The sequence below is a fragment of the Herpailurus yagouaroundi genome, unplaced genomic scaffold, assembly GCF_014898765.1.
Source record: "Herpailurus yagouaroundi ecotype Mexico unplaced genomic scaffold, PumYag 203, whole genome shotgun sequence".
NCBI classification, from domain to species: Eukaryota; Metazoa; Chordata; class Mammalia; order Carnivora; family Felidae; genus Herpailurus; species Herpailurus yagouaroundi.
Genome location: NW_024412434.1, coordinates 33,407,683 through 33,432,562, shown reverse-complemented (window position 1 = coordinate 33,432,562; position 24,880 = coordinate 33,407,683). Strand labels below are relative to the sequence as shown.

Sequence of the window (24,880 nt, the reverse complement as noted above, 5' to 3'; positions counted from 1 at the left end):
GGTGTCGAAGTGGGTGCTAAGAACCTTGTCCCCCACAGATTGGGGTTCTAGGTTTAGACTGTGGATTGCTGCTTTTGGTGGCGGAGGTGTAGACAGGGACAGACTCCCATTCTTATAGTCCCATCCCCTGAATCTGCTTCAGGGAGTTTAAAAGGCCAGTTCTTGTTTCTTTTTCTTTTGTATTTGTCCTGCTGTACTTCTTTTGTGGATCAAACATTTAAGGATTAGGACTTAGAAGAACAAATGCATGTTCAAGGGAATTTGGAACAATTGCCCAGGGAAGGACATGTACTCAGAGAAGAACTGAGACGACCTCGAGTTTTCACCTCTGGCTGGCATGGCACACCCTTACAACAATCAAAAAAATCCAGCCATTCTGGTGAAGGGAGAGTATCTGATTTCCAGAGTGACCACATGATGAGATTCAAATGTCCAGGTGTCAGCAAAATCACAAGTTATACTTTAAAAAAGCAGGAAAGTAGAATATGGCCCATTAAAGGAAAAAATGCTGTCTCTTAGGAGGATGAGATGGTGGACTTTCCAGACAAAAACTTTAAAACAACCATCATAAAGACACTCAGTTAAAGGAAAACATGCACAGAGTCCGGAAAGTGCAGTATGAACAAAATAGAAATACCAGCAAAAAAAAAAAAAAGAAAGAAAGAAAAAGGTGCCCCCAGTATTCTGGAGCTGGAAAGTGCAGGTAACAAAAACAAAAAGATAGATGGGATGATGTCAAATCTCTGTGCTTCAAAGGAAATAACAGTGAAAAGATAGCTTTAGGAAATGGGAGAAAACATTTGCAAGTATTTATCTTATAAAATTAATATCCAGAACATTTAAATTTTTTTTTCAACGTTTTATTTATTTTTCGGACAGAGAGAGACAGAGCATGAACGGGGGAGGGGCAGAGAGAGAGGGAGACACAGAATCGGAAACAGGCTCCAGGCTCTGAGCCATCAGCCCAGAGTCCGACGCAGGGCTCGAACTCACGGACCGCGAGATCGTGACCTGGCTGAAGTCGGACGCTTAACCGACTGCGCCACCCAGGCGCCCCAATATCCAGAAGATTTAAGAGACTCCTACAACCAACTACAACTATCTGATTAAAAAATGGGCAGAAGAGGTGCCTGGGTGGCTCAGTCAGTTAAGTATCTGACTCTTAATCTTGGCTCAGGTCATGATCTCAGGTCCTGAGTTCAAGCCCTGCATTGAGCTCCATGCTGGGCATGGAGCCTACTTAAGGAAAAAAAGGTGTACCAAAAACCATAAAATACCTAGGAAGAAACCTAACCAAAGAGGTGAAAAGTCTATACACTGAAAACTATAGAAAACTTATGAAAGAAATTGAAGAAGACACAAAAAAATGGGAAAACATTCCATGTTCATGGATTGGAAGAATATCGTTAAAATGTCCATACTACCCAAAGCAATCTACATATTCAATGCAATCTCTATCAAAATAACACCATTCTTCACAGAGGTAGAAAAAGCAATTCTAACGTTTGTATAGCAAAAGAAAAGACCCCAAATAGCCAAAACAATCCTGAAAAAGAAAACCAAAGCTGGAAGCATCACAATTCCAGACTTTAAAAGTATTAAAAAGCTGTAATCATCAAGACAGTATGGTACTGGCACAAGAACAGACACTCAGATCAATGGGACAGAATAGAGAACCCAGAAATGGACCTACAAACATATGGCCAAGTAATCTTTGACAAAGCAGGAAAGATAATAGAATGGACAAAGATCATTTCTTCAGCAAATGGTGTTAAGAAAACTGGACAGCAATGTGCAGAAGAATGAAACTGGACCACATTCTTACAACATATACAAAAATAAACTCAAAATGGATGAAAAACCTAAAGGTGAGACAGGAAGCCAATTCCTAGAGGGGAAAACAGGACCTCGGCTGCAGCAACTTCTTATTTGACATGTCTCCAGAGGCAAGGGAAACAAAAACAAGAATGAACTACTGGGACCTCATCAAGATAAAAGGCTTCTACACAGGAAAGGAAACAATCAACAAACTAAAAGGCAACCAACAGAATGGGAGAAGATATTTGCAAATTACATATCAGATAAAGGGTTAGTATTCAAAATGTGTAAAGAACTTACCAAACTCACCCAAAAAAACAATCCAGTGAAGAAATGGGCAGAAGACATGAATAGACATTTTTCCAAAGAAGACATCCAGATGGCCAAAAGACACATGAAAAGATGCTCGACATCACTCATCATCAGGGAAATACATACAAATCAAAACCACAAGGAGATATCACCTCATACCTGACAGAATGGCTAAAATTAACAAACTCCAGCAACAACAGATGTTGGTGAGGATGTGGAGAAAGGGGAACTCTTTTGCCCTACTGGTGGGAATGCAAACTAGTGCCACCATTCTGGAGAACAGTATGATGGTTCCTCAAAAAGTTAAAAACAGAACTACCCTACAACCCAGCAGTTGCACTACTAGGAATTTGTCCAAAGGATACAAAAATGGTGATTCAAAGGCACATGCACCCTAATGTTTATAGCAGAATAATCAACAATAGCCAAATTATGGAAAGAGCCTAAATGTGCATCAACTGATGAATGGATAAACACGTGTGCGTGTGTGTGTGTACACACACAATGGAATACTACTAGGCGATCAAAAAGAATGTAATCTTGCCATTTGCAATAACGTGGGTGGAACTAGAGTGTATTATGTTAAGCAAAACAAGTCAGAGAAAGACAGATACATGATTTCACTCGTGTGGAATTTAAGAAACAAAACAGATGAACATAGGGGAAGGGAAGGAAAAATATAAACAGGAAGACAAACCATAAGAGACTCTTAAACACAGAGAACAAACAGGGTTGCTGGTGGGGTGCTGGGTTGGGGGATGGACTAAAGGGGTGATGGGTATTAAGGAGGGCACTTGCTGGGAGGAGCACTGGCTGTCATATGTTAGCGATGAACCACTAAATTCTGTTCTTGAAATCGTTACTACACTGTATGTTAACTAACTTGGATTTAAAAAAGAAAAAAAAAAGGTGGGACCCCTGGGTGGCTCAGTCAGTTGAGCATCCAGCTTTGGCTCAGGTCATGATCTCATGGTTCATGAGTTCAAGCCCTGCATCGGGCTCTCTGCTGTCACTGTGGAGCCTGCTTCAGATCCTCTGTTCTACTCTCTCTACTTCCTGGCTCATGCTCTCTTTCAAAAATAAAAAAGGCAGAAAACTTGGAACAGTTATCCAAAGAAGATACACAAATAACCAACCAGGCACATGAGAAGATGCAGAAAATCAGTACTATAGAGAAATCCACTACAAGTTCACTCCCACTAGGACAGACACTCAAGAAATAGCAGGTGCTGGCAAGGTTGTGGAGGAAAGGAGCCCTTGTGCACCATTGGTGGGAATGCAGACTGGTGCAACCGCTCTGGAAAACAGTATGGAGGCTCCTCAAAAGTTAGAATCATCATGAGCCAGCAACCTCACTTCTAGATATAAACCCAAAGGAATTTGAAGTAGGATCCCGAAGAGGTATGCAACCTCATGTCTCTTGCAGAATTACAGTAGCCACTAGCAGAAAGCAGAAGTCCGTGGGTGGATGGATGGATGGATGGACGGATGGACGGATGGATGGATGGATGGATGGACGGACGGATGGATGGACGGATGGATGGATGGACGGACGGATACAGGAAATAGCAAATGCACACAGAGGAGTATTGTGCAGCCTTTAAAAGATAGGAAGCCCTAACACATGTGAAGTATGGATGGACTATGAGGACCCTGCCAAGTGAGAGGAGCCATTTGCAAGAGGACAAAATGCCTGGAGTCCACCTTGAAGTACCCAAAGTAGTCAAAATCCTAGCAAGAGGGAATTGAAGAGTGGGAACCAGGGGAGGAGGAGATATTAGTGCTTACTGGGTACAGAGTTTCAGTTTTGCAAGATGTAAAGGTTCTAGAGGTTTGTTGGACACCAATGTGAATATGCTTAACTGGTATTACACAGTTAAAAATGGATTAATATGGTATATTTAATGTTTAAGGGTTTTTTACCATTAAAAAAGCAAAAACTCCCAGCAAAGAAAAACACTGGACCAGGTGTCTTCACTGGTGAATTCTACCAAATATGTAAAAGAACAACTAACACCAGTCCTTAAACTTTTCCCCCAAAATGAAGAGGAGGATATACATCCTAACTCTTTGCATGAGGCCAGTATTGCCCTGACATCAAGGCCAGACAGAGACACCACAAGAAAACTGGAGACCAATATTCCTCATGAATATTGACACAAAAGTCCTCTACAAAAGGCTAGCCAACCACATTGCAAGGTGACCAGCACATTGTAAGGATGATGCAGCACGATCATATGAAGTTCCTAAGAGTCAAGGATGGGTCCACCTGCAGAAGTGACTGATGTAGCCCATTAACATGATGAAACACAAGAACCACATGACCCTCTCAGTCGCTGCAGGAAGAGCATTTGACAAAATTCATTACCCTTTCACGGTAAAAGCACTCAAACTAAGTATAAAAGGAAACTACTTCAGCGTAATAAACACCATCTCTGGAAAACCCCAGCCAACATCATGCTCTCGCAAAAGACTGAAACTTTCTCTGAGATCAGGAACAAGCAAGCACACCCTCTCTGGCCACTCCTATTCAACAGTGCTGAAGTCCTAGCCAAAGCAGGTAGGCGAGAAAAAGGCATATAAATTGGGAAGGAAAAATTAAATCATCTCTGTTCACAGACAATACAATTTTATATGTAGGGAACCCTAAGTGTTTTGTACACACACAAAAAAAACCCTCAGCAAATTTTGCAGGATATAAAATCAAGCTACAAAAATCAGTTATGTTTTAGGGGTGCCTGGGCGGCTCAGTCAGTTTAACATGCAACTCTTGATTTTGGCTCAGGTCATGATCTCATGGTTTGTGAGGTCGAGACCCACGTCGGGCTCTGCACTGGCAATGCGGAGCCTGCTTGGGATTCTCTGTCTCTCTCCCTCGTTTTCTGCCCCTCCTCCACTTTCTCTCTCAAAACAAAATAACAAAAATTTTTGAAAAATCAGGTTTTCTTTTAATGTTTGTTTATTTTGAGAGAGAGAGGAGGGGCAGAGAGACAGAATCCTAAGCAGGCTCCACATTGTCAGCACAGAGCCCGATGAAGGGCTTGATCTCACAAATCACAAGATCATGACCTCAGCTAAAATCAAGAGTCGGACAATCAACTGACTGAACCACCCAGGCGCCTGCAAGATCAGTTATGTTTCTATACACTAACAACGAACAACCCAGAAACTAAATTAAAATAATTCCATTTACAATAGCATGAAAAAAAATAAAAATTTTTTTTTTAGGAATTAACCGAGGAGGTGAAAGATGTGTACACAGAAAAGCATAAAACATTGCTGAAAGAAATGCAAAGGCAAACTTGGAAAGACCTCTTGCGTTCCTGTGCCGGAGGACATGATGTCACCCGCAGTGGTAGACAGATTGAGTGCAGCCCTTACCAAAATCCCAGCCATGCTTTTATAGAAATAAAAAGTCCATCCTAAGGTTCATATGGAATCTCAAGGAATAGCCGTGATAATCTTGAAAAAGAATAAAAGTGGAGGACTCGCACTTGTTGAGTGCACAACTTGCCGCAAGGCTACAACAATCAAAGGGGTACGGGACTGGCCGGAGGTGGCTGTGGATGCCAGCAGGGCAGAAAAGCCCGGGCAGCCTTAAGGACGGGGTCGTGTGGCGTGCCGGGAGCTTCCTCTGTTGCATAAGGGTTCTACAGACAACTGGAAATCTGGAGAAAGACAACAGGAATGGAGACAGTAAATTACAGTCACTCCGTCTGGAGGCAACCCCAGGAGAGGGGCGGTTCACCACAGCTGCAACTTTCAAAGACCTCTGGCGGGGCGAGAATTGGCCCTCTGGTCCAGGCCTTGCAGCCTCAGAGAAGCGCTCTGCGGTCACCTGGGGCCCAAGCCCCTGCCTCGCCGGAGGGAGCCTGAGTCCCCCGCCCAGCCAGCTGCACACCTGCGAGTCTGGTTGTCTGGGTGACACGGTTCCTGTCCCTGGCTCCTATAAGCACCCTCCATGCTGGCTGCAGGCTGCCTACTTGGGAGCTCTGCCCTCGCCTAGAAAATCTGACGTTACTTTATTTGTGCTGAACTTCTGTCCCTGTTCCAACCTCTGCCTCAGACTTCTCCCACAGTTATCAAAAAGAAATTAAATCTTATTAATTCGTTTAACAACGTAACCCTAACTTAAAGCATACCCTCAAGATCCTTTCTCTGCTTGACGCTCTCAGAACTCGGGGTTTCAGCCTCTTTCCCTCTGTTTTGTGTGTGTGGTAAAATACACATAAAACCCACCGTTTCCAAATGTATGTGCAGAGGCACGAAGAACATTCACATGCTTGTGCAGCCATCAGCGCCACGCGTGTGTTCCGTGAGTTCCGCGTGAGTTAAGACATTCTCACATCGGCAGGTTAAGCCAAAATACATGCTGATCTTCTCAAGTCCAGGACAGTGGTGGAATTTGTTCACCTCATGGATTAGCACGGAATGAAGACCAGGAAAGGCAGGACTGGGACTTCGATATTGGATTGCATGTAGTTACCCCTAGACTCCAGCTGGGGTGCAGCTGAACTGTTTGGAAAGCTGGATCGTTTCAGGTCTTGCTTTCAGGATGTGTTGGGTGAGACCAAGCAGTCCTAAATCCAGGCGAACTCTTCCACCAAGACAGGACACTTGTGAGTATCTGCCCGTTGCTGGGGACCATGAGGCTTTCTGTTCTGGCTGGCAGATCGAGGCGCTCTTCAGGGTCCCCGGGGGTGCTGGGCACTGTTGCCTCCAATCTTCTGCTTGGTTTTTTTTCCCCCTTACGCGTGGGGGGACCCATCCTTAGCCGTAGTCTTGAGGAGTGACTACTGGCACATAGCCAGGTTCTTTCCAGCGGCCCAAGTTATGACGTGGAATGGGTGAACGTGTTATAATTTGCACTTCGCTATGATGGAAAACTTACAGCACGCCAACATTTCTGATTTCCATTGTTCACGGGCTTTTGGCAATCCCTGGAAAGCATCATCTGTGCCCAAGTGGAGTGTGAAGATAAAACAGGCTTCAGGAATCATTACCACTGTTTGGGTCTCCTTTTTTGTTTTGTTCTCTTTAATTTTAAGCTTGCCTTATTCCAAAAAGGATTTTAGAAAATATGTGGGAATTACAGAATCAAAGATTCCAGTGATCCCCCAGTACAAGTGCCTCCAGAAGGCATTTGTCTAAAGGAGAAGGTTTGGACACCATTAAAGCAGGGACAGGAAAGGCATGAAACACCACCCTTAAATCCAGGGTCACAGGGACCCACAGAAGCACCGTGTTCTCTTTGAAACCTGGCGGGGGAGCTGAGTAGCTCCTGGAGCCCCTCCGTATATGACGGCTTCAGTGTGAGCGTGCAGGCATGCCTGCACCTGCTTGTACTCTCTGAGTGAGGACTTTTCCAAATACTGAAATAACTGGCTGGTTAAGAAAACCACACGCAGCCTTCCCTTAATCCACCAAGGAGGGTGGTGAAATGTATACTTGCCTCACAGCTCAGTGTAAAATTAAGAATAGAAATGATAGGGGTGCCTGTGTGGCTCAATCAATTAAGCATCTGACTCTTGGTTTGGGCTCAGGTCGTGACCTCACGGTTTGTGGGATTGAGCCCCACATCAGGCTCTGTGCTGCTGGTGTCAAGCCTGCTTGGGATTTTTCTCTCTCTTTCTCTGCCCCTCCCCACCTCTCAAAATAAATAAACTTAAAACAAAAATAGAAATCACAGGCTTGGATTTTAATGCTGGATGACATATATTTAATACTCCATTATAGCTGCTAATGCCATTAAACCCCTATATGCAATATTACAGAATGTCAGAAAAGAAGAGAATCTCAGAGTGCATTTTTAAAAAGAACACGCTGTTCGGGGTCCCTGGGGGCTCAGTCAGTTAAGTGTCCGAGTCTTGATTTCAACTCAGGTCATGATCTCATGGTTGTGAGATTGAGCCCCATGTTGGGCTCTGCTGACAGTATGTATATGTGTGTGTGTGTATAAATACACACACATGAAATGGATTATTACTCAGATATTAAAAAAGAATACAATTTGCAACAACCTGGACAGAACTTGAGGACATTGGGCTAAGTTTAAAAAAAGCCACACAGAGAAAGACAAATACTGTGTGATCTCACTTATCTGTGGACTCTAAATAAACACCACGCTCATAGATACCAAGAACAGATCGGTGGTTGCCAGAGGCAGAGGGTGTGGTGTGGGTGATATCCTGGGGATGCCATGGACAGCATGGTGACCATAGCTAGTAATGCTGCATTGTATGTTTGAAAGTTGCTAAGAGAGTAAATCTTAAAGTTGTCATATATTTGACAGACTTGATTTTAAAAGCACTCTTATTTTGTGCTTTTAATTTGTCCTTGTATATATTTATCGCTGTCCTGCTTGCCTTCTTTTTAAATATTTTGTATCTTACATTAGTCCCTCTACTGATTTGAAAGTAATACAAAGTGTACTTGTTACTCTAGAAATTAGGATATATATATATATATATATATATATCTCCTTACAAAACTCTAATGTTAATAAAATTAGCCTCCACATTAGATCCCACATTTCTCCATCTGAATTTATATGTAGTTGAACTCTATCCAGATCAGGAGGCCTTTAAGGCAAATTATTTCCCAGATTAAATAAAATCACCTCTAGTTTAACAATTTAAAAAGAAACGCAGCCCATATACATTAATATGGCCTCTTTTTTAAAGACAACCAGATCAGTTTTTTTTTTTTTTTTTGTTTTAAATGTTTGTTTATTTTGAGAGACACAGCATGAGCAGGGGAAGGGCAGACAGGGAGACACAGAATCTGAAGCAGAGTCAAGGCGCTGAGCTGTCAGCAAAGAGCTTGATGTGGAGCTTGAATCCACAAACCATGAGATCATAACCTGAGCCAAAGTCAGTCGCTTAACTGACAGAACCACCCAGGTGCCCCTGGCCTCTCAATTTAAAAACAAATCAAAGGTGCCCCTGGGTGGATCCATTGGTTAAGTGTCTCACTCTTGGTTTCGGCTCAGGTCATGATCTCGAGGTTTGTGAGTCAGTGCGTGGGTCTGCACTGACCGCATGGAGCCTGCTTGGGATTCTCTCTCTCCCTATCTCTCTGCCCCGCCCCCATGCATGCATGCCCTCTTTCTCTCTCTCAAAATAAATCAACCTAGGGGTGCCTGGGTGGCTCAGTTAACTAGTTAAGCATCCGACTCTTGGTTTCGGCCTGGGTCACGATCTCATGATTCGTGGGTTTGAGCCCCACGTCGGGCTCTGTGCTGATGACGCAGAGCCTGCTTTGGATTCTGTCTCCTCCCTCTGCCCCTCTGTGATATCTTATCTATGATAAATTGTAAGTGTTTCAGCACACATGCGTGTGGCAAACTTCACAGTTGACAAATCTGTCAAGGGTATATGGGGACTTGTTACATTGTCCTTGCAATTTTTCAGTAGGTTTGAAATTTGAAAATAGTTGGAAGAAATAATAAGCCCCTGCCGTCACAGAACTCACATCCCTGGTGGACAGGTAAATTACATGCTGTATATTACAGGGTGGTAAGTGATAGAAAAACCAGGAAAGGAGGGTAATGGTCAGATTAGGCGTCACTGATGTGGCCAATATTGAGTGGTTTTGAACAATCGTGAGTCATGGATATGTCTGGAAACAAATTTTCTCAGGAAGAAGTTGTTTAAAGATGTTAAGTGAGAGCAGGAGCAGTGAGAGGGCCTCAGGGCCTGCGCAGAGCTGGCTGCAAGGGGAGTTGTGAGAACAGTGGTGCCAGGCATGTCATGGGCGGGGTGGGGGGCAACCACTGACGGGTTTCCTCTGCTGCATGCTGAGCAAGTGTCAAAGGGCACACTCCCTGGCTGCTGTGTTGGGAACAGGTATCAGGAGGCAAGAGCAGAACCAGGCCAGTCAGGACGCAGTCCAGGACCGTCTTACTTAAAATCTTTAAAATAAATACATAGAATTGTCACAGAGACAGCGGGCCATCTCAGTATGAAATAGAATTCCATAGAGATTTAAATTTGGGAGTCTAACGCATGTAGATTAAAGGTAAGTATGCAAAACATAGTTCTTTGTATATTTAAATGCGCACAAATCCAGTCTCAAGTTCACTCGGTGAAAGTTTGGAGAGAAGTCCAGGAAGGATCCAGCTGAAGAGTGGGGAAGAGGTGCTCTGAAATACTACAAACACCCCATGGGTCCCCCATTCCCTGGGAAGGTCCCCCAGATTGGAATGAAACTGTCCAGCAAGTGTGCTCTTGAGAGCAGATGGGAGGACAGTTTCCCCCTGAGAATTATGTGAGGTGCAGCCCAGGGACTTGCTGACAGGCCTCTGAGCTCCCAAAGCCACTTGACTTGTCATCTGTGCCTGTCCACTCTGTGGGGACCAAGCAGGAGAATAACACGTGCTCCCACCCTAGTGTCTTGTTTTTTGCTCGTTCTCTGGCCAATATAGGTTTGAGAGCAGAACAATCAATTTTATAGAAGACTACTTCTGACCCTTAAAGGGGCTGTCGGTTATATATTTTGGAGACTGTGGACTTTAAAGTTTAGGATAAAAATTTAAAAATGTCTCAGGGCAGCTGGCTCAGTCGGTTGAGCATGTGACTTCGGGTCAGGTCATGATCTTGCGGTCCATGGGGTTGAACCCTGTGTTGGGCTGTGCTGACAGTGCGGAGCCTGCTTGGGATTCTCTCTCCCTCTCTCTCTGCCCCTTCCCTGCTCATGTTTTCTCTCTCTCAAAATAGATAAATGAAAACTTCTTACAAATGTTTTTTTAAATTTAAGTTTCATTGGCTTTAAAAACCTGAGAGTTGTAAGGAGTCCATCAGGTCAAATAACATTCATACTTCTGTGTTTCAGAGAACAGCAGCAATGTCTACCACTTGCTGAGCATTTACAGAATGTTCAGATCTACTGTCCAATACAGCCATCACGAGCCACTGTAGCTACTGAGTTACTTACCCATGGCTGGCAGCCTAAAACTTGCCAGAGAACTAAAGAACTAGAAATCATAAATGCATTTTGAAGCTATATGACATCATATTTAAGCTACCTAAGTGGGTTAATCTATTATGGCATTAAAATTTTAACCAACCAGACAATATCAAAATGTAATTTTTTGTTTTTCAATAAAATTAATACTTGCCACATGGTCTTGCCTGAAGTTTTAAGTTAACTGTTCAGGGTTAACACGAAATGGATTTTTCTACTGAATTTATAAAATATTTAGCTTTGTGGGGCACCTGGGTAGCTCAGTTGGTTGTGTCAGGTCATGATCTCACGGTTCGTGGGTTCGAACCCCATGTTGGGCTCTGTGCTGACAACTTGGAGCCTGGAGCCTGCTTCAGATTCTGTCTCCCTCTCTCTCTGTTTCTCCCCAACTTGCTCGCTCTCAAAAATAAATATATATTAAAAAATATATATTTAACTTTAATAATTTTTCATCTTTTTCATTATTTATTATTACACAGCATTTGATAAGACAGCCGTCTTAAGATACCAAATCTGAGAAATCTATGGCAAGAGTTTTAGAAACTGCATTAAAGTACAATTTAATATTAATTTATACATATTCTATAACCCAAATCTATTTAACATGGACATTAGTCTATGAATTTTTTCCCCCTATAATATGGCCTGACTCTGTAGAACAGTGGCTTTCAACTGGGGGAAACTGTCCTCCAGGAGACAGTGGCATCTGGTGTCATTGTGACTGTCACGGGCAGGGGTGTTAATAGCTTTTAGTGGGTAGAACCCAGGGATGCTGCCAAACATCCTCTGACACACAGGATGAACCCTCACAACGAAGAATTATCCAACCCAAATGTCAAGTGTCAAAGTTAAGACATCCTGTAGAGTACAGACAGGATGTCTTAGAGTATAGGATGTCTGATCTGACCCAGTTTCTCCTTTACAGAGAGCCTGTCCACTCCAATTCTACAAACTCTTACTTCCAATGTGGGCCTTGAACTTATGACTCTGAGATCAAGAGTTGTATGCTTGACTAATTGCAGGGGTACCTGCAACCCTGTCCACTGTAATTCTGAAAGCACACTTTAAAAAATTTTTTTATTAATATAATTTGTCAAATTGGCTTACATACAGCACCCAATGCTCATCCCAACAAGTGCCCTCCTCACTGCCCATCACCCATTCACAACCCCCCACCCCCTGCATCCACCCTTAGTTTGTTCTCTGTATTTAAGAGTCTCTTGTGGTTTGCCCTTTCCCTTCCCCCATGGTCTTCTGTTAAGTTTCTCAAGTTCTACGTATGAGTGAAAACATTTATCTGTCCTTCTCTGACTTATTTCACTCAGCATAATACCTTCCAGTTCCATCCATGTTACTGCAAATGGCAGGATTTCATCTGAAAGCATAGTTGTAACCAATATCATTACCAAAAGCAATGTTCAACTTTAAGTATCAAAATACTTTCAGAATGATTAATCCCTAAAATCAACTTAGAGTGACAAAAATCAGGACATATACCATTTTATTTCCCTTGAATCTGCTCTACTAGTTAAATCTGCTCACACAGAATGTTAACTTGGACTGTTTTGAAGTAGCTAAGCAAAGAGTTCCCACTGTACATTTTTCCAGACTATGGTAAAAATTTAATGATTTATAATGCATTTGGCAAAGAGCAAAGTGCTCTCAAGTGTGCTGACAATGTTTATCACAACATATGAAAACTGAAGAGCTTCATTTATTTGTTCGAGTATGTTAGCACTGTGATTAGACAAGTTAAATTGCCGTTTTTTTTACGATAGCCTCTCATAAATGTCTTTTACAAATAGCAATGCACACATATGGGGGATGTAATATAAAATCAAAAAGTTGGTTGTATTTTTCCACACAAATACTGATTGTAAAGTATCAGTGTTCCAAGTGAGAGTTCTTACGGGGAACCAAATTTTAAAAAATCATGTTAAGTTTACAAAGTAGAGAAATTTTTCAGTATTTTACTAACCCTTCATCTCCACCTGAAATTCACATTCGGTGTATTTTGTCATGGTCAACAAACTGACTCAAATGATTTAAGTTATCCCACCACTTAAAGAGGAAAGCCTCCGCAACAATTTGAAACCATGGAGTTATCTTAATTTCACCACTGGCTGCTTTTTTCAGAAGTTCTTTTAGCTCTTCCTTTGTCACATAACAATAGCTCTTAATCTCATTGGGATCTGGATTCAAAGTTACATTCTTCTTCACAAACAAAATGTAATCAATTTCATGTTCCCCCCAGATACCATCTGATTGAGCCTTGTAGTGAATTCGTGTTAGATAATTAATTTCTTCTGGAGGAACCTAGGATGAAAATAAAATAACAGTTGATTTTATTGAAATTATATTAAAAAAAAAAAAGGCACAGTCACTCAAACCAGATGTGTGACATTCTCCTTCACACCTTAATAATACTTCTTGGGGAAAAAAGTACCATTTTAACTGGATGAGATATACTTTATTTACTCAGGTATTTAAAGGTGACAATTCCAGGAAAGAAAAATATGATTTCAATTTACAGAATCAGATTTGTAGTTCATATTCCTGAGTATTTCCATAAGAAACCAATTACCTTTGAACTCATCCGTTATAAAAGTAGCCAACTTTATTTTTTTTTTAACTTTATTTATTCTGAAAGAAGAGAGTGCATGCAAGTGGGGGAGGAGCAGAGAGAGAATCAATCCCAAGCGGGCTTTGAACTGTCAGCGTGGAACCCGATTCGGGACTCAAACTGACCAACTGCAAGATCATGTGCTGAGACCAAATCAAGAGCCAGATACTTAACCCACTGAGCCACCCAGGTGACTCCATTAATAAACTTTACATACTGGTTAACGGATGAATGTACTTCAGCACTGAGCTAAATTCTGACAAGGAATATGAGGAAATCAAAATTTAAATAATTTGTAATGAAGGTGCTTCCTAGGGCCAGTAACTCACAAGTTCACAAAGCAGAGAACTACCTTAAATTTAAAACTTTATTAAAAATGTTTTAACGTATTTCAATTTTCTAAACAAGATTTCAGCTTGTATGGTAGTGCAGTAAAATTGGTTACCTCTTCCGTGGGGATCCCTAATTCAGCCTTTAAACGCCTCTGTGCTGCTCGCCTTACTCCAATTGCATCATTTTCTTCGAGCTCTCCTGGATTACTTAATGGATGACTACAACAAGTATTGGTAAAATAACCTGGAACATATTAACATAGATGTAGGTTAACTTTCTTCCAAGTAAATCTAAAAGATCAAGAAAATTTATGAGTTTTAAAAACAACAGAAAATCAAGTGGCTGAGATTTTCTAAATAAGTTATCATGAGCTATCAGCAATCATTTTGTGAAACAGACATGTTTAGGTAAGTTCTTGATTAATGTCTTCTTAACCAGAAAGATCAAAGTGTATAAATACAAACTTAAAATACATATAATAAAAATATATACTAAGGGGTGCCTGGGTCGCTCAGTTAAGCATCCAACTCTTGATTTCAGCTCAGGTCATGACCTGACCATTTGTGAGATGGAGTCCACACTGACAGTTTGGAGCCCGCTTGGGATTCTCTCTCTCCATCTCTCTCTGCCCCTCCCCCACATGCACATTCTCTCAAACTTTAAAAATTTTTTTTTAACATTTATTTATTTTTGAGACAGAGAGAGACAGAGCATGAACAGGGGAGGGTCAGAGAGAGGGAGACACAGAATCTGAAACAGGCTCCAGGCTCTGAGCTGTCAGCACAGAGCCCGATGCGGGGCTCGAACTCACAGCCCTCACGGACCGCGAGATCATGACCTGAGCCGAAGTCGGCCGCTTAACCGACTGAGCCACCCAGGCGCCCCTCAAACTTTAAAAAATATATATTAAAAGATGTATATGAATATACATACATATATGTAACAATTTTTATCTCTTTTTATTAGGTTGCAGTCAATACATAAGCTTCTTTTATGCAAAATATGAAGTTAAGTCTTTCACAGGGTTTCCCTTTGACCCAGGTTCCCGAAAATTCTGAGTGACAGAGTCAAGTGACAGTTCCCAAGAAAATACTGTACTTTATTAAAAGCACAGGCACCTGGAAAGGTGATTTTAGCATCTGATCTTTGTTGTAGCAGAAGCTTATTTTCAGTGTTGAACAAGAAGACACTAAAAGCTCGATGCAATAATCCTGAAAGCCAAAGAGAAGCAATTAATTTAGTTTGAAAATACCAGTCATTCGCCCCATTCTCAGCTTGGGATCCGGAATACTAGTAACTTGCTCCACTTTTGCTTTTTTCCACAGTCTCCTGCTATTTAGTGAGTTTGCACGACTATGACATCCCAGCCACCACGGTTAGAAGAAGGCGAGCAGGTGGCCAGATCTGGCCACGCTCCTGGTGGGGAAAACTGAGCTGCTCCTGGTCGGGAAAACTGAGCTCGGGGGCCCGGGGCTGTGACAGCGGGGGGGAGACAGGTGCTCCCCTGCGGCCAGACCACAGGTGGCGCGCGACAGGGTTAGAAACCACACGTCCGGACCCGGAGAGCCGCCTGGGCCAGCCTGACCGAGGGGAGGGCGCTGGGACACAGCACCTTTCTCTATGTTCTCATTCAGGTGACAGTTCTTCTTGGTGTCGGCCCCAATCTTATTGTCATTCTCATCGATGAGGATGCACATCTCCGCCAGCAGCTGCACCTGCTGCTCGTCCAGGCCGTCGGTGTCTATCTCGGGCATGGTGGCGGTCCGTCGGACCTGGCCCGCGACCCTGGCGCAAACACAGGTCACCGACCCCTGCCGTCAGTCCACGTCCCCGGAGCGGCTCGTGGCCCCGCCGACGGCGCGCGGCGGGCCTTCCCCCTCCAAGGGGGCTCGCGGTCGTCCTCCCCTCCGCACTCCCGGGGCTCCCCTCCCCTCCCCCCGGGGGCTCCCGGCCCTCCTCCCCCTCTCCGGGCCCCACTGGTCAGCCTTCCGCAGCCCCTGCTGGACGGGCGGCTCCCGGGCCTTCCCTCAACTTTTACTCGCCACGGAAAGTCCCCAGGGAGAGCGGGAGCGGCTTCGCGCGGAGAACGTAGCGCGACGGGGCGGCGCGGTCCCCCTCGGTCCCCGGACCCCACAAGACCTCCGTCGCCTACCTCAGACACCGGCTGCCGGGGAAAGCTCGCTCGGCCGGGCTCCCCTCCCGCAGGCTCCGCCCCCAGACCTGGGACCCGCCCCTCGGCGCCGGGCGCCCAACCATCAGCGCTCGCGCCAGGGCACGCCACATGCTCGCCAGCCAATCGCGCGCCGGCTGCGCCAGACGTCAGGGTCGCGCGATGGCGCGTGCGGGGCCTCTGGCCGGGTGACCTGGTTCCAATGCTGCCGGCGCTCTCCGACGGCCGCTGTGAGGAGCCCGCTGTGCTGCGGGGCAGTTTTAACGGCGGTGCCCCGAGATGGACGGCTGGGCGAGTGGCCCCGACCGCATCAGCCCGTCGGCGCGCCCCGGGCGCTGCGTCAGGGGCCCCTAGAAGTCAGAGGTCCCCGCACGTTCGCCCTCTGAGACGTCGTGACGTCTGTGCGCCTACTTCTGCGCAGTCACCTGACCTCCGGGGCCGAGACTTCGGAAGGCCTCCGCGGGTGGGGCGTCCTGCTTGCCGAGGACCGGCCAGAGCAAGGGTGGAAGGATTCCGCGGGAATGGGGACCGACGCGACGTCCCTGTTGGTGTTTTCGTCCGGCAGGCTGCGCGGCACACCCACCCCCGACGTCCCCACACCCCCGAAATCACACCCAGACACCCCCCCATGTCACACCCCACACCCCCAACATCAGCCGAATCACACCCACGCATTCCCGCCCCCATATCTCACCGCACAGCCCCCGCATGTCACACGCCCATCAAGCCCCCAAATCATACCCGCACCCCTGTGCCCTCATTCCCACGCAGTCCCCCCAGTCACACCCCCAACAGCCCCCAAATCACACCCAGCCTGCACGCACACCCCACGTGCCCTCATCCCCATGCATCCCCCCACATCACACCCCATTGCTCCCCTGTCACAACCCACACCCCCAACACCCCCTCAAATCACACCCAGCCTACGCCCACACACCCCCTGCCCTCACCCCCACACATTCCCCCCGCATCACACCCCACAGACCCCCGACACACACCCAACACCCCACCCCACCACTTACACCACACCCCCTCCACATCACACTGCCAGACTCCACATCCCCCCACGCACATCACACCCACACCACACACGCCACGCTATATACACCCCCACCTACACACATACCTTATTGCTGTCTTTGAAGGGTTTGTCTCCAATGAGGAATTTCTATACATTCACAAGTGTTTCTTTCCCCAAGAAAGTTCATTTAGCAAAGTTGATGAGGTCAAGGCAGGTTAAGGGACGTTCTGCCCTTGGATAGGGTTAATTTGCCATTCAATGGTAAAATCTGTTGATGTGTTAACTGTTAACATTTTATCTGTTAAAAATTTTAAATTATTAAAATGACCAAATTTGCCATCAGGTGACAATCATTCACTTACTCGAATTGAATAAAGCATGGTTATATATTAGGAGTATTAAAAAACTATTAGAGTGCACAAGGGAGAGGGGCAGGGGCAAGAGAAAATATGAAGCAGGCTCCATGCTCAGTGCAGAGCACAAGGCGCGGCTCGATTCCACGACCCTGGGTTCATGACCTGAGCCAAAATCAAGAATCAGATACTCAACAGGCTGAGCCACCCAGGCACCCCAGGAGTATCATAATTCAGATTACATGTGAAATTATTTTCCATTTTAAAATAATTATAAAATGTCTACATAGCTGAGGTTCCTTCCTCTCTGCCTGTGAAATTTAAAATAATTTTTATTGAAATACGGAAAGATTTTTCATGAAATAATTACTGCTAAGCAAATTGCAGTGCAGGAGTCCTTAAACTTTTTGGTCTCAGGACCTTTTATAGTCTTAAAATTTACTGAGAAACTTAAAGAGCTTTTCCTGTTTGTATCTATCCGTATTTACTATAGTAGAAATATTAAAACATATATTAAAATATATAATTCATTTGAATATTTGTTAATTCACTTAATGACAAATGTAACACATACAGACAAATAACATTTTAATAAAAAATAATTATGTTTTCCAAACAAAAATGTCAGAAGAGGTTTGTGGGAGATTTTGTTTACATTTTTGCAAATCTCTTTGATGTCTGACAATAGGAGACAGCTGTTACATATTGCATTGGCTGAAGTATATAAAGAAAATCTTGCCTCACACAGATAATGCTGGAAAATTGGGAAGTATTTTATTAACCTTTTCAGATGATCATGGTTGTTCTTTTTTGATAACACACCAAAACACCACAAGTAGTGGTTTTTTAAAGGATATTTGTTCTTTGGAATCTGAAACCACATTAGTGAACATTTTATATTCTGCTACATTAACATTGTTGCTTTTGACTGAAACTTGAATGTATATTTTCCCATGCATAATTTTGTAATATCGGGCCACTTGGAAAATGTTGCTTCACTGAATTAAGCAGATCTTACAAATGTTGACACATTTCATTATTCCATACCAATCACCTTTGTTAATATCATCACCAATGTCATCAGAAAAGTCTTTAAGCATTGGGAAGCTGTCAAGCCCTTGGTGGCAGATACATGTTTTTTTTTTTAAGTTGAATTTTAGCATGATTATTCAAATCTGTTTTTGGCAAAAAAAATATTATCAGTTATTTTCTTTGTAGTGACAAGTTCACTTAGTTTTGTTTTGTTGTTTTTTTTTTAGAAAATGTCTGCAGAGGGGGCACCTGGGTGGCTCAGTTGGTTAAGCGTCTGACTGCAGCTCAGGTCATGAGCTCGCAGTTCCTGAGTTCAAACCCTGCATTGGGCTCTGTGCTGATAACTCAGGGCCTGGAACCTGCTTTGGATTCTGTGTCTCCCTCTCTCTCTGTTCCTCCCCTACTTGTGCTCGCTCTCTCTCTCTCTCTCTCTCAAAAATAAATAAAGAGTAAAAAAATTAAAAAAAAAAAAAAAAGGAAACAAAATGTCTGCCAAATACCCTGGCTTTAGTAACCTTAATGTTACTCAATTCTTCCCGGTAAAAATAGGGTTCTATGAAAAAAGTTCAGCCTGCAACCCATTCTCAGAGGAGCTTTTCCTCAAGACAACTATTGTAATTCAGGATGTAACAAAAGTACTTTATGTGTACTCCCTGTTTTGTTACATAGAGTATTAGATAAATACTGAAGAGTTCAGATTATTAAAATTAATATTTTTTACTGCTTCATCAGGGACATTGGTAAGTGCAATTGTTTTTTTTACTGCATGTGCATGGTGATGAAGAATACAGGGACTACTAGTACTGTTTGGTGGCATGGTCTTGGTAAGTGACAAGGTACTAGTTTTATCTCCCATCCTTCCCCCAAAGCTTGCTTTTGCACCATCAGTGTAAATATCAACACAGTGAAAATGGCAAATAACTTTTATTGTTATGAAAATAAGAAGTCAAATAACTTTTATTGTTATGAAAATAAGAAGTCTGTGACTGGTAAATGCTAAGTAACTTTTAGTATTATTATGAAAATAATAAGAAGTCTGTGACTTCTTAAAAGTCTTGGAAATCCCCTGGGACCCGTGAGCCACACTTTGAGAACCATAGCCTTACGTCTACTACCTTAGAAAGTCCTAGCAGGACTTGCTAAATAATGCTAAATAATGCACAAGCACACATTCCATTAGCCTTAGAGAATGATGTCACCACACATCATATAGTCTCTAGGAAAACTCTGCTGTGTGCTCAGGAGAGCATGAGGGTGAAAAAGGCAATTCACATCCTAGTACGAGGCAGAAATTCATTGTGCCCTAATGGAGCCTGGAAGGGTTTGGGGAGCCACAGGAGTCCACGGCCCACTGAATGACAACTGCAGGTGCATTGGAAGCCCCCTGATCTTGGACGACCTCAGTCCCTACCTGGGCTTCGCTGCTTGCTGCTGAGTAACGCTGTACTACAACCTCTGGCCTTCTCACCTTTATCTGTGATTGAAGGTTATATGGTCTTTATGTTCCCTTCTAGTGGAGATTTGCATTAGACACCCTGCTATGTGCTTTTTATGTCTATTACTTCACTTTATCCTTAAGAAAGTCTACAGGATGTTATCCTTACTTGAATGAAGAAACTGAAGTTCAGAGATGATGTACTTTTTTTTTTTTTTTTTTTTTTGGCTCCCTTTTATAACACGATGAATGATGTGACCAAACACTCCAGACTTACTAACATACCACGGTATTTGCATTCCATCACTTTCACTTTGAAGATGTCAAGTTATGCAAAGTAATGACATCATACTGGGGGCAATCATGTCCCTATCAGGAAATCTTTACATATAAGCTTGATAGACACGAAGAGATGCAGAATTCAAAACATACAACAAAGGGAGCCCATATTACATTGGAAGTGTTTAGGCCTATCCAGATCATATAGTTGTTTGGTTTTAAGTTCTGCCTTTTAGCAAAGTTCACTGTAGAGCTGTTTGAGTATTGGGTTTCTTGCATAGTTAATATTAACAAAAAGAGAGCTCAGCGTCTTGCTCTATTACCTTTGGCTGCTTTGCTAAATATATTGGAGTTCCTCTTCCCATAAATAACAATGCCTCAGTCAATGGCTGGGCACTGCTATTTTAATAATGTGAATGCTCTTGGGTTACAAATTACGTGGTATTGATAAAGAAAAAAAGGACATCAGCTATGTGACTTGGAGACTGGTACAGAGCCACTCACGATATTTGTTCATTTATATGTACTTTTGATCAACAGAGTTTTCTAACCTCATTTGGAACAGGTTTATAGTACATGTTCGGTTGTTCATTAAGTAGAGTTTCCTAACATTTTTTACCCCAAATAATTCCCTCACTTTGTAAGAATCTGGGTTTCATGATGAGAACAATGCCGATTTGTTTTATTCAAACCCATGAGAACTGTGGTGCCTGGCTGGCTCAGTCGGTGGATGGACTGTGTAACTCTTGATCTTGGGGTGCTAAGTTCAAGCCCCACATCGGGTGTAGAGATTACGTACAAATTGAAAAACAAAAAACCCATGAAAACTTTTCTTGACTTGAACCAAACATATTCCTAAAAACAGCTGGAAGACCAAAAATACACTCACTGTGAGATTAGAACAACTGTTCCTTTTCATTTAGCACATGGACAGCACACAAGGTAACAAGCTCTATTCAGGTAGAGAAAATATGGCAAGTATGTACTGGGTGAGACCTGATATAGAGACTAAGGTTTTGAAGTGAGAAACAGGTCAGTACCTGTTTACAGTGTCATGGATGAGGGACAGGTGACTTGGGTCAGGAAAACAGTACTGGTGAAGTTCCATGGTGTGGACTGGACCATTTGGTCCACGAACTGTGAATTAACTTTCCTCCTATCCTAGTGAGGGCAGGTATGGGTAGGAGAAAGGGACTGAGTAGTTGTTCAGGTGATTATATTCCAGCTGATCATGGTTTTCTCCTTTTTCTTGTACAGAACTGCATGCATCTGATAGATAAAAGGAATTAGAAAACTTGACCTCTGCCATTGAGGAGTCTATATATTTACGAGAATACCCTTTAGCAAACTTCGTGTGTGTGTGTGTGTGTGCGCACGCGCGCATACTATGTCCCAAGCACTTTTCCAAGTCATGGGACTGTAACAGTGAACAAGATAGAAAAAAATGACTGCTCTTAGGATTTACATTCGAGTAGGGGAAACAGTAAACAAACACACAAATAATGTCAAGAGGTGATAAGTACCATAAAGAAAAATAAAGTACGGTTAAGGGATGGACAATAACTATCTAAAAATAAATAAGGAAAACATCCCCAAGGTGGTGATGTTTGAGCAGAAATCTGAATGAAGTGCTAAATATGGTGTTCCTCAATAAAAAAATATTATATATATCACATGTAACACACATATAGGAAACAATTTGATAATGATTATGAAGTAACATTACTCAACTAGTTCATACAGTATAACATAAACACCTAGGTGTTTGAGGCACAAATAAAATAATCGAGGATTAAACACATGGTCTAATACCCAACAAATCTTATCAACCTTATCAAACCATGCTTATATTGAATTTTATTAAATTCAGCTCTTTTTTTTTTTTTTTAAGTAGGCTTCACACTCAGCACAGAGCCTAACACGGGGCTTGGACTCATGACCCTGAGATCAAGACCTGAACTGAGATCAAAAATCTGATGCTTAACTGAGCCACCCAGGTGCCCCTTTTCAGCTCTCTCCTGATGGGGGTAAATCATGTGCATCTTCCATGGGTGGGCTGGTGAGAAGGCAGAAACTTGGTTTATGGGAAGGGTACTTCCTACAGCTTCTGCTGTAATTGGACTGTGTAATTGGATACCAGGATTGCAGTCACAACCTTCTACAATTTAGACTAGCTTTGTGTGTGTTTGTTTTTAATTACATGGAGAATTTATTTCAGGAGGCAGTGTGTTATGGGCCGAATTGTATCCCAAATCCCCAAATGCATTATGTTGGAAGTTCTAACTCCCAGAACCTAAGAATGTCATCATATTTGGAAAAAGGGTTGTTAAAAATATAATTCATTAAGGTGAAGTCATGGTGGCGGCAGAGGGACCCCTTAATCTAATATGACTGTAGAGAAAGAACGCCCATTGAGGAGACAGATCCTCACACAGGGAGAATGCCAGGTGAGGACTGCAGTTACGGCTGCCACAAGCCAAGGGATGCCAGATTGCTGGCGAACCACCAGAAGCTAGGAGAGGCATAGACTCTCTCACAGCTCTCAGAAGGAAATGACCCTGACAACACCTTGATCTTGGACTTCGAGCCTCCAGACCTGAGACAATAAATTTCTATTGTTTAAGCCACCTAGTTTGTGGTATTTTGTTATAGTAGCCTCATCAGAGGAATATATGGTAGAAACGTGAGCTCTGATGTGGACCTGGATTTTAACCTAATCTTTGTTCCACTGAATACTAGCTTTTTGACCTGTGACAAGTAATTTTAACATTTTAATGCTTACTTAGAATTCAAGTTAGGATAATTTTTATTTTACTGTTTTGAGGATTAAATAAATTATCAAACATGCGAAGTGCCTGGCGCACAGTAGGACCCCAAAGTGTTGACTCCTTTCCATCGTTAGTTTTGTGACACCTCATCGATGCACTCATTTAGATATAGTGACTTTTATGGAATATATCAAAGAAAAAATATATCAAAGAAATATATATATCTTTGATATAAATATATCAAAGAAAAAAATTACCTCAATTGACAACATCCTAGGCTTCATCCAAACTAGATGCTGTGCAAAGTAAAACTGCATATAAGCATGTGAGTTCCCTGGAGATGGTTTTGTTCATAAAGCTTTTCTATCTGCTGCTATGCCCAGGAGAATGCCTTCTGCATATTAGATGCTAAATAAAATTGTTATCTATGTAGGGAACCAAAATTTGCCACTCCAAGATGTGCCACTTGGGCAGGACGATTATTTTGAGCTGTAAACAAGCAAAGATGAAAAGACTCAGAAACTCTGACAGCTTTCCTCTTCTCCCAAACTGCCTAAAAGATTTAAGACAGAAGACCTGTTCCAGGAAAGAAGCTATCACCGCACAAGTTACTGTAGAATATGACCTAGCTATGGTGGACAGGGAGGAAACTAGCAAACTAATCAAAGTCCTCTCTGTTCCATTGTTTCTGGATGGCTCAGCAAACATTGCTTTCTTCCCTTTGAAGTCCCAGGCCCCTACCCCTTCTCCTTGGTTTCAGGATGACATAGGAATCTCATTTTCCCTGTCTTTAGAAGCTCTCGTGTTTACGTGAATTCCTCGTGAATTAATAAATCATTACTAATTAAATTTTATATTTTCCTGCTAATCTGTCTCATGTCAGTTGAATTCTTTGACCAGCCAGAAGAACCCTGCAGAGTAGAGGAAAGTCTCTCTTCCCTGTTAAATGTTTGCCACAACCTCCAAAAGTTTGAAACACTTAGTTTCTTACAGAATTCTTTCTTGGGGCTAAGCTTTTGCTACACTTAATGCATAAATAACTTCAGGATTTATTCTACATAATTTGTGGTTACTTGGATCTCCAAATACGTTAAATTTGTTTCTGGTGCAACATTCTCATCAGGGCTTCTTGAATTTGAATGGTGAGCTTTTGTGTTTAAAGGAAAGAGCAAGAATGTTGACCCACATATATGGAAAATGTTTCCACACTTCTGATTTAAAACAGGTAAGCTTTCAACGCCTAGGTAGAGCTGTCTGTAGAGCAGAGGATGGTCACCCGCCTAAGGACTCCAGTCTTCTGTCCCTTTTCCAGCCTAGACCAGAGACGACAAAGTCCCACCTTTTGCAGTGAGCAGCTGATTTTGTTTTTTCTTTTTAGCCAATGGCGAACAAATATTTCAGAAAGGAAAGCGGATGAGTCATCCTCTGCAGATGAGCTGCAATATTAATAGTTCTACCTCCACCGGGCGCCCGCGCGGACCAGCAGCCTCCTGCGTCTCGGCTGCGCGGGGAAGAGCCGCGCGAGGAACCGTGGGGCCGCGGGGAGCACGCGGGGCTGGACGGCCGCCAGCCCCCCCCACGGCCCGAGCCGATGGATGCGAACCTGTGGGGGCCCGGGACCCCCACGGGAGCCCGCCGCCGTGAGTACCGTGGGCCGCGCCGGTGTGCGCCCTGCCGGCGCCTCCCCGGCCGCGGCTAGGACCCTCGGGCCGCGCCTCCAGGCGAGCACCGGCCCCGCGGGGCCCGGGCACGCAGTCCCGGGGGCCGAGCCG

At 43.4% G+C, this 24,880-nt stretch overlaps 2 protein-coding genes and 1 long non-coding RNA gene across 7 annotated transcripts in view; 1 reads left to right on the top strand and 2 right to left on the bottom strand.

The window, feature by feature from the left end:
- Positions 1 to 5,325: 5,325 nt before the first annotated feature.
- On the bottom strand, positions 5,326 to 7,690 carry LOC121014905 (uncharacterized). The gene is made up of 2 exons (XR_005783494.1): positions 6,370 to 7,690; positions 5,326 to 5,798 (listed from the first exon to the last, which is right to left on the bottom strand). It is a non-coding gene; the product is annotated as an uncharacterized LOC121014905 (long non-coding RNA).
- A 4,888-nt stretch (positions 7,691 to 12,578) lies between these two features.
- IDI1 (isopentenyl-diphosphate delta isomerase 1) lies at positions 12,579 to 16,392 on the bottom strand. Of its 3 annotated transcripts, none has more exons than XM_040451570.1 (5): positions 16,203 to 16,392; positions 15,663 to 15,835; positions 15,169 to 15,261; positions 14,163 to 14,293; positions 12,579 to 13,410 (listed from the first exon to the last, which is right to left on the bottom strand). In XM_040451570.1, the coding sequence occupies exons 1-5, from the start codon at positions 16,331 to 16,333 to the stop codon at positions 13,093 to 13,095; spliced, it is 846 nt and encodes a 281-aa protein (XP_040307504.1). In that variant the 5' UTR covers positions 16,334 to 16,392; the 3' UTR covers positions 12,579 to 13,092. The 3 variants fall into 3 exon arrangements, with proteins under 3 accessions (XP_040307504.1, XP_040307507.1, XP_040307505.1); XM_040451573.1 differs by having other exon boundaries at positions 16,093 to 16,216; XM_040451571.1 differs by lacking the exon at positions 16,203 to 16,392 and adding an exon at positions 16,083 to 16,199.
- Positions 16,393 to 24,555: 8,163 nt separating this feature from the next.
- The window catches only part of WDR37 (WD repeat domain 37), a 65,016-nt gene continuing 64,691 nt past the window's right edge, over positions 24,556 to 24,880 (top strand). For 2 of the 3 annotated variants that reach the window (XM_040451567.1, XM_040451566.1), the window contains exon 1: positions 24,558 to 24,748. The gene's annotated coding sequence lies outside the window, so the exon portion shown is untranslated. Of the gene's footprint in view, positions 24,749 to 24,880 lie in introns of all 3 variants that reach the window. The other variant, XM_040451568.1, reaches the window with a different exon arrangement.

What these genes read in the sequence shown, in the direction of transcription:
- IDI1 (XM_040451570.1), bottom strand. Translation starts at nt 16,333, where the DNA reads ATGTGGCGTGCCCTGGCGCGAGCGCTGATGGTTGGGCGCCCGGCGCCG. An exon ending in GAATGAGAACATAGAGAAAG is followed by an intron (nt 15,262 to 15,662) that starts GTGCTGTGTCCC and finishes TTTGGCTTTCAG; the next exon opens with GATTATTGCATCGAGCTTTT. An exon ending in TGCTAAAATCACCTTTCCAG is followed by an intron (nt 14,294 to 15,168) that starts GTGCCTGTGCTT and finishes AATATGTTCCAG; the next exon opens with GTTATTTTACCAATACTTGT.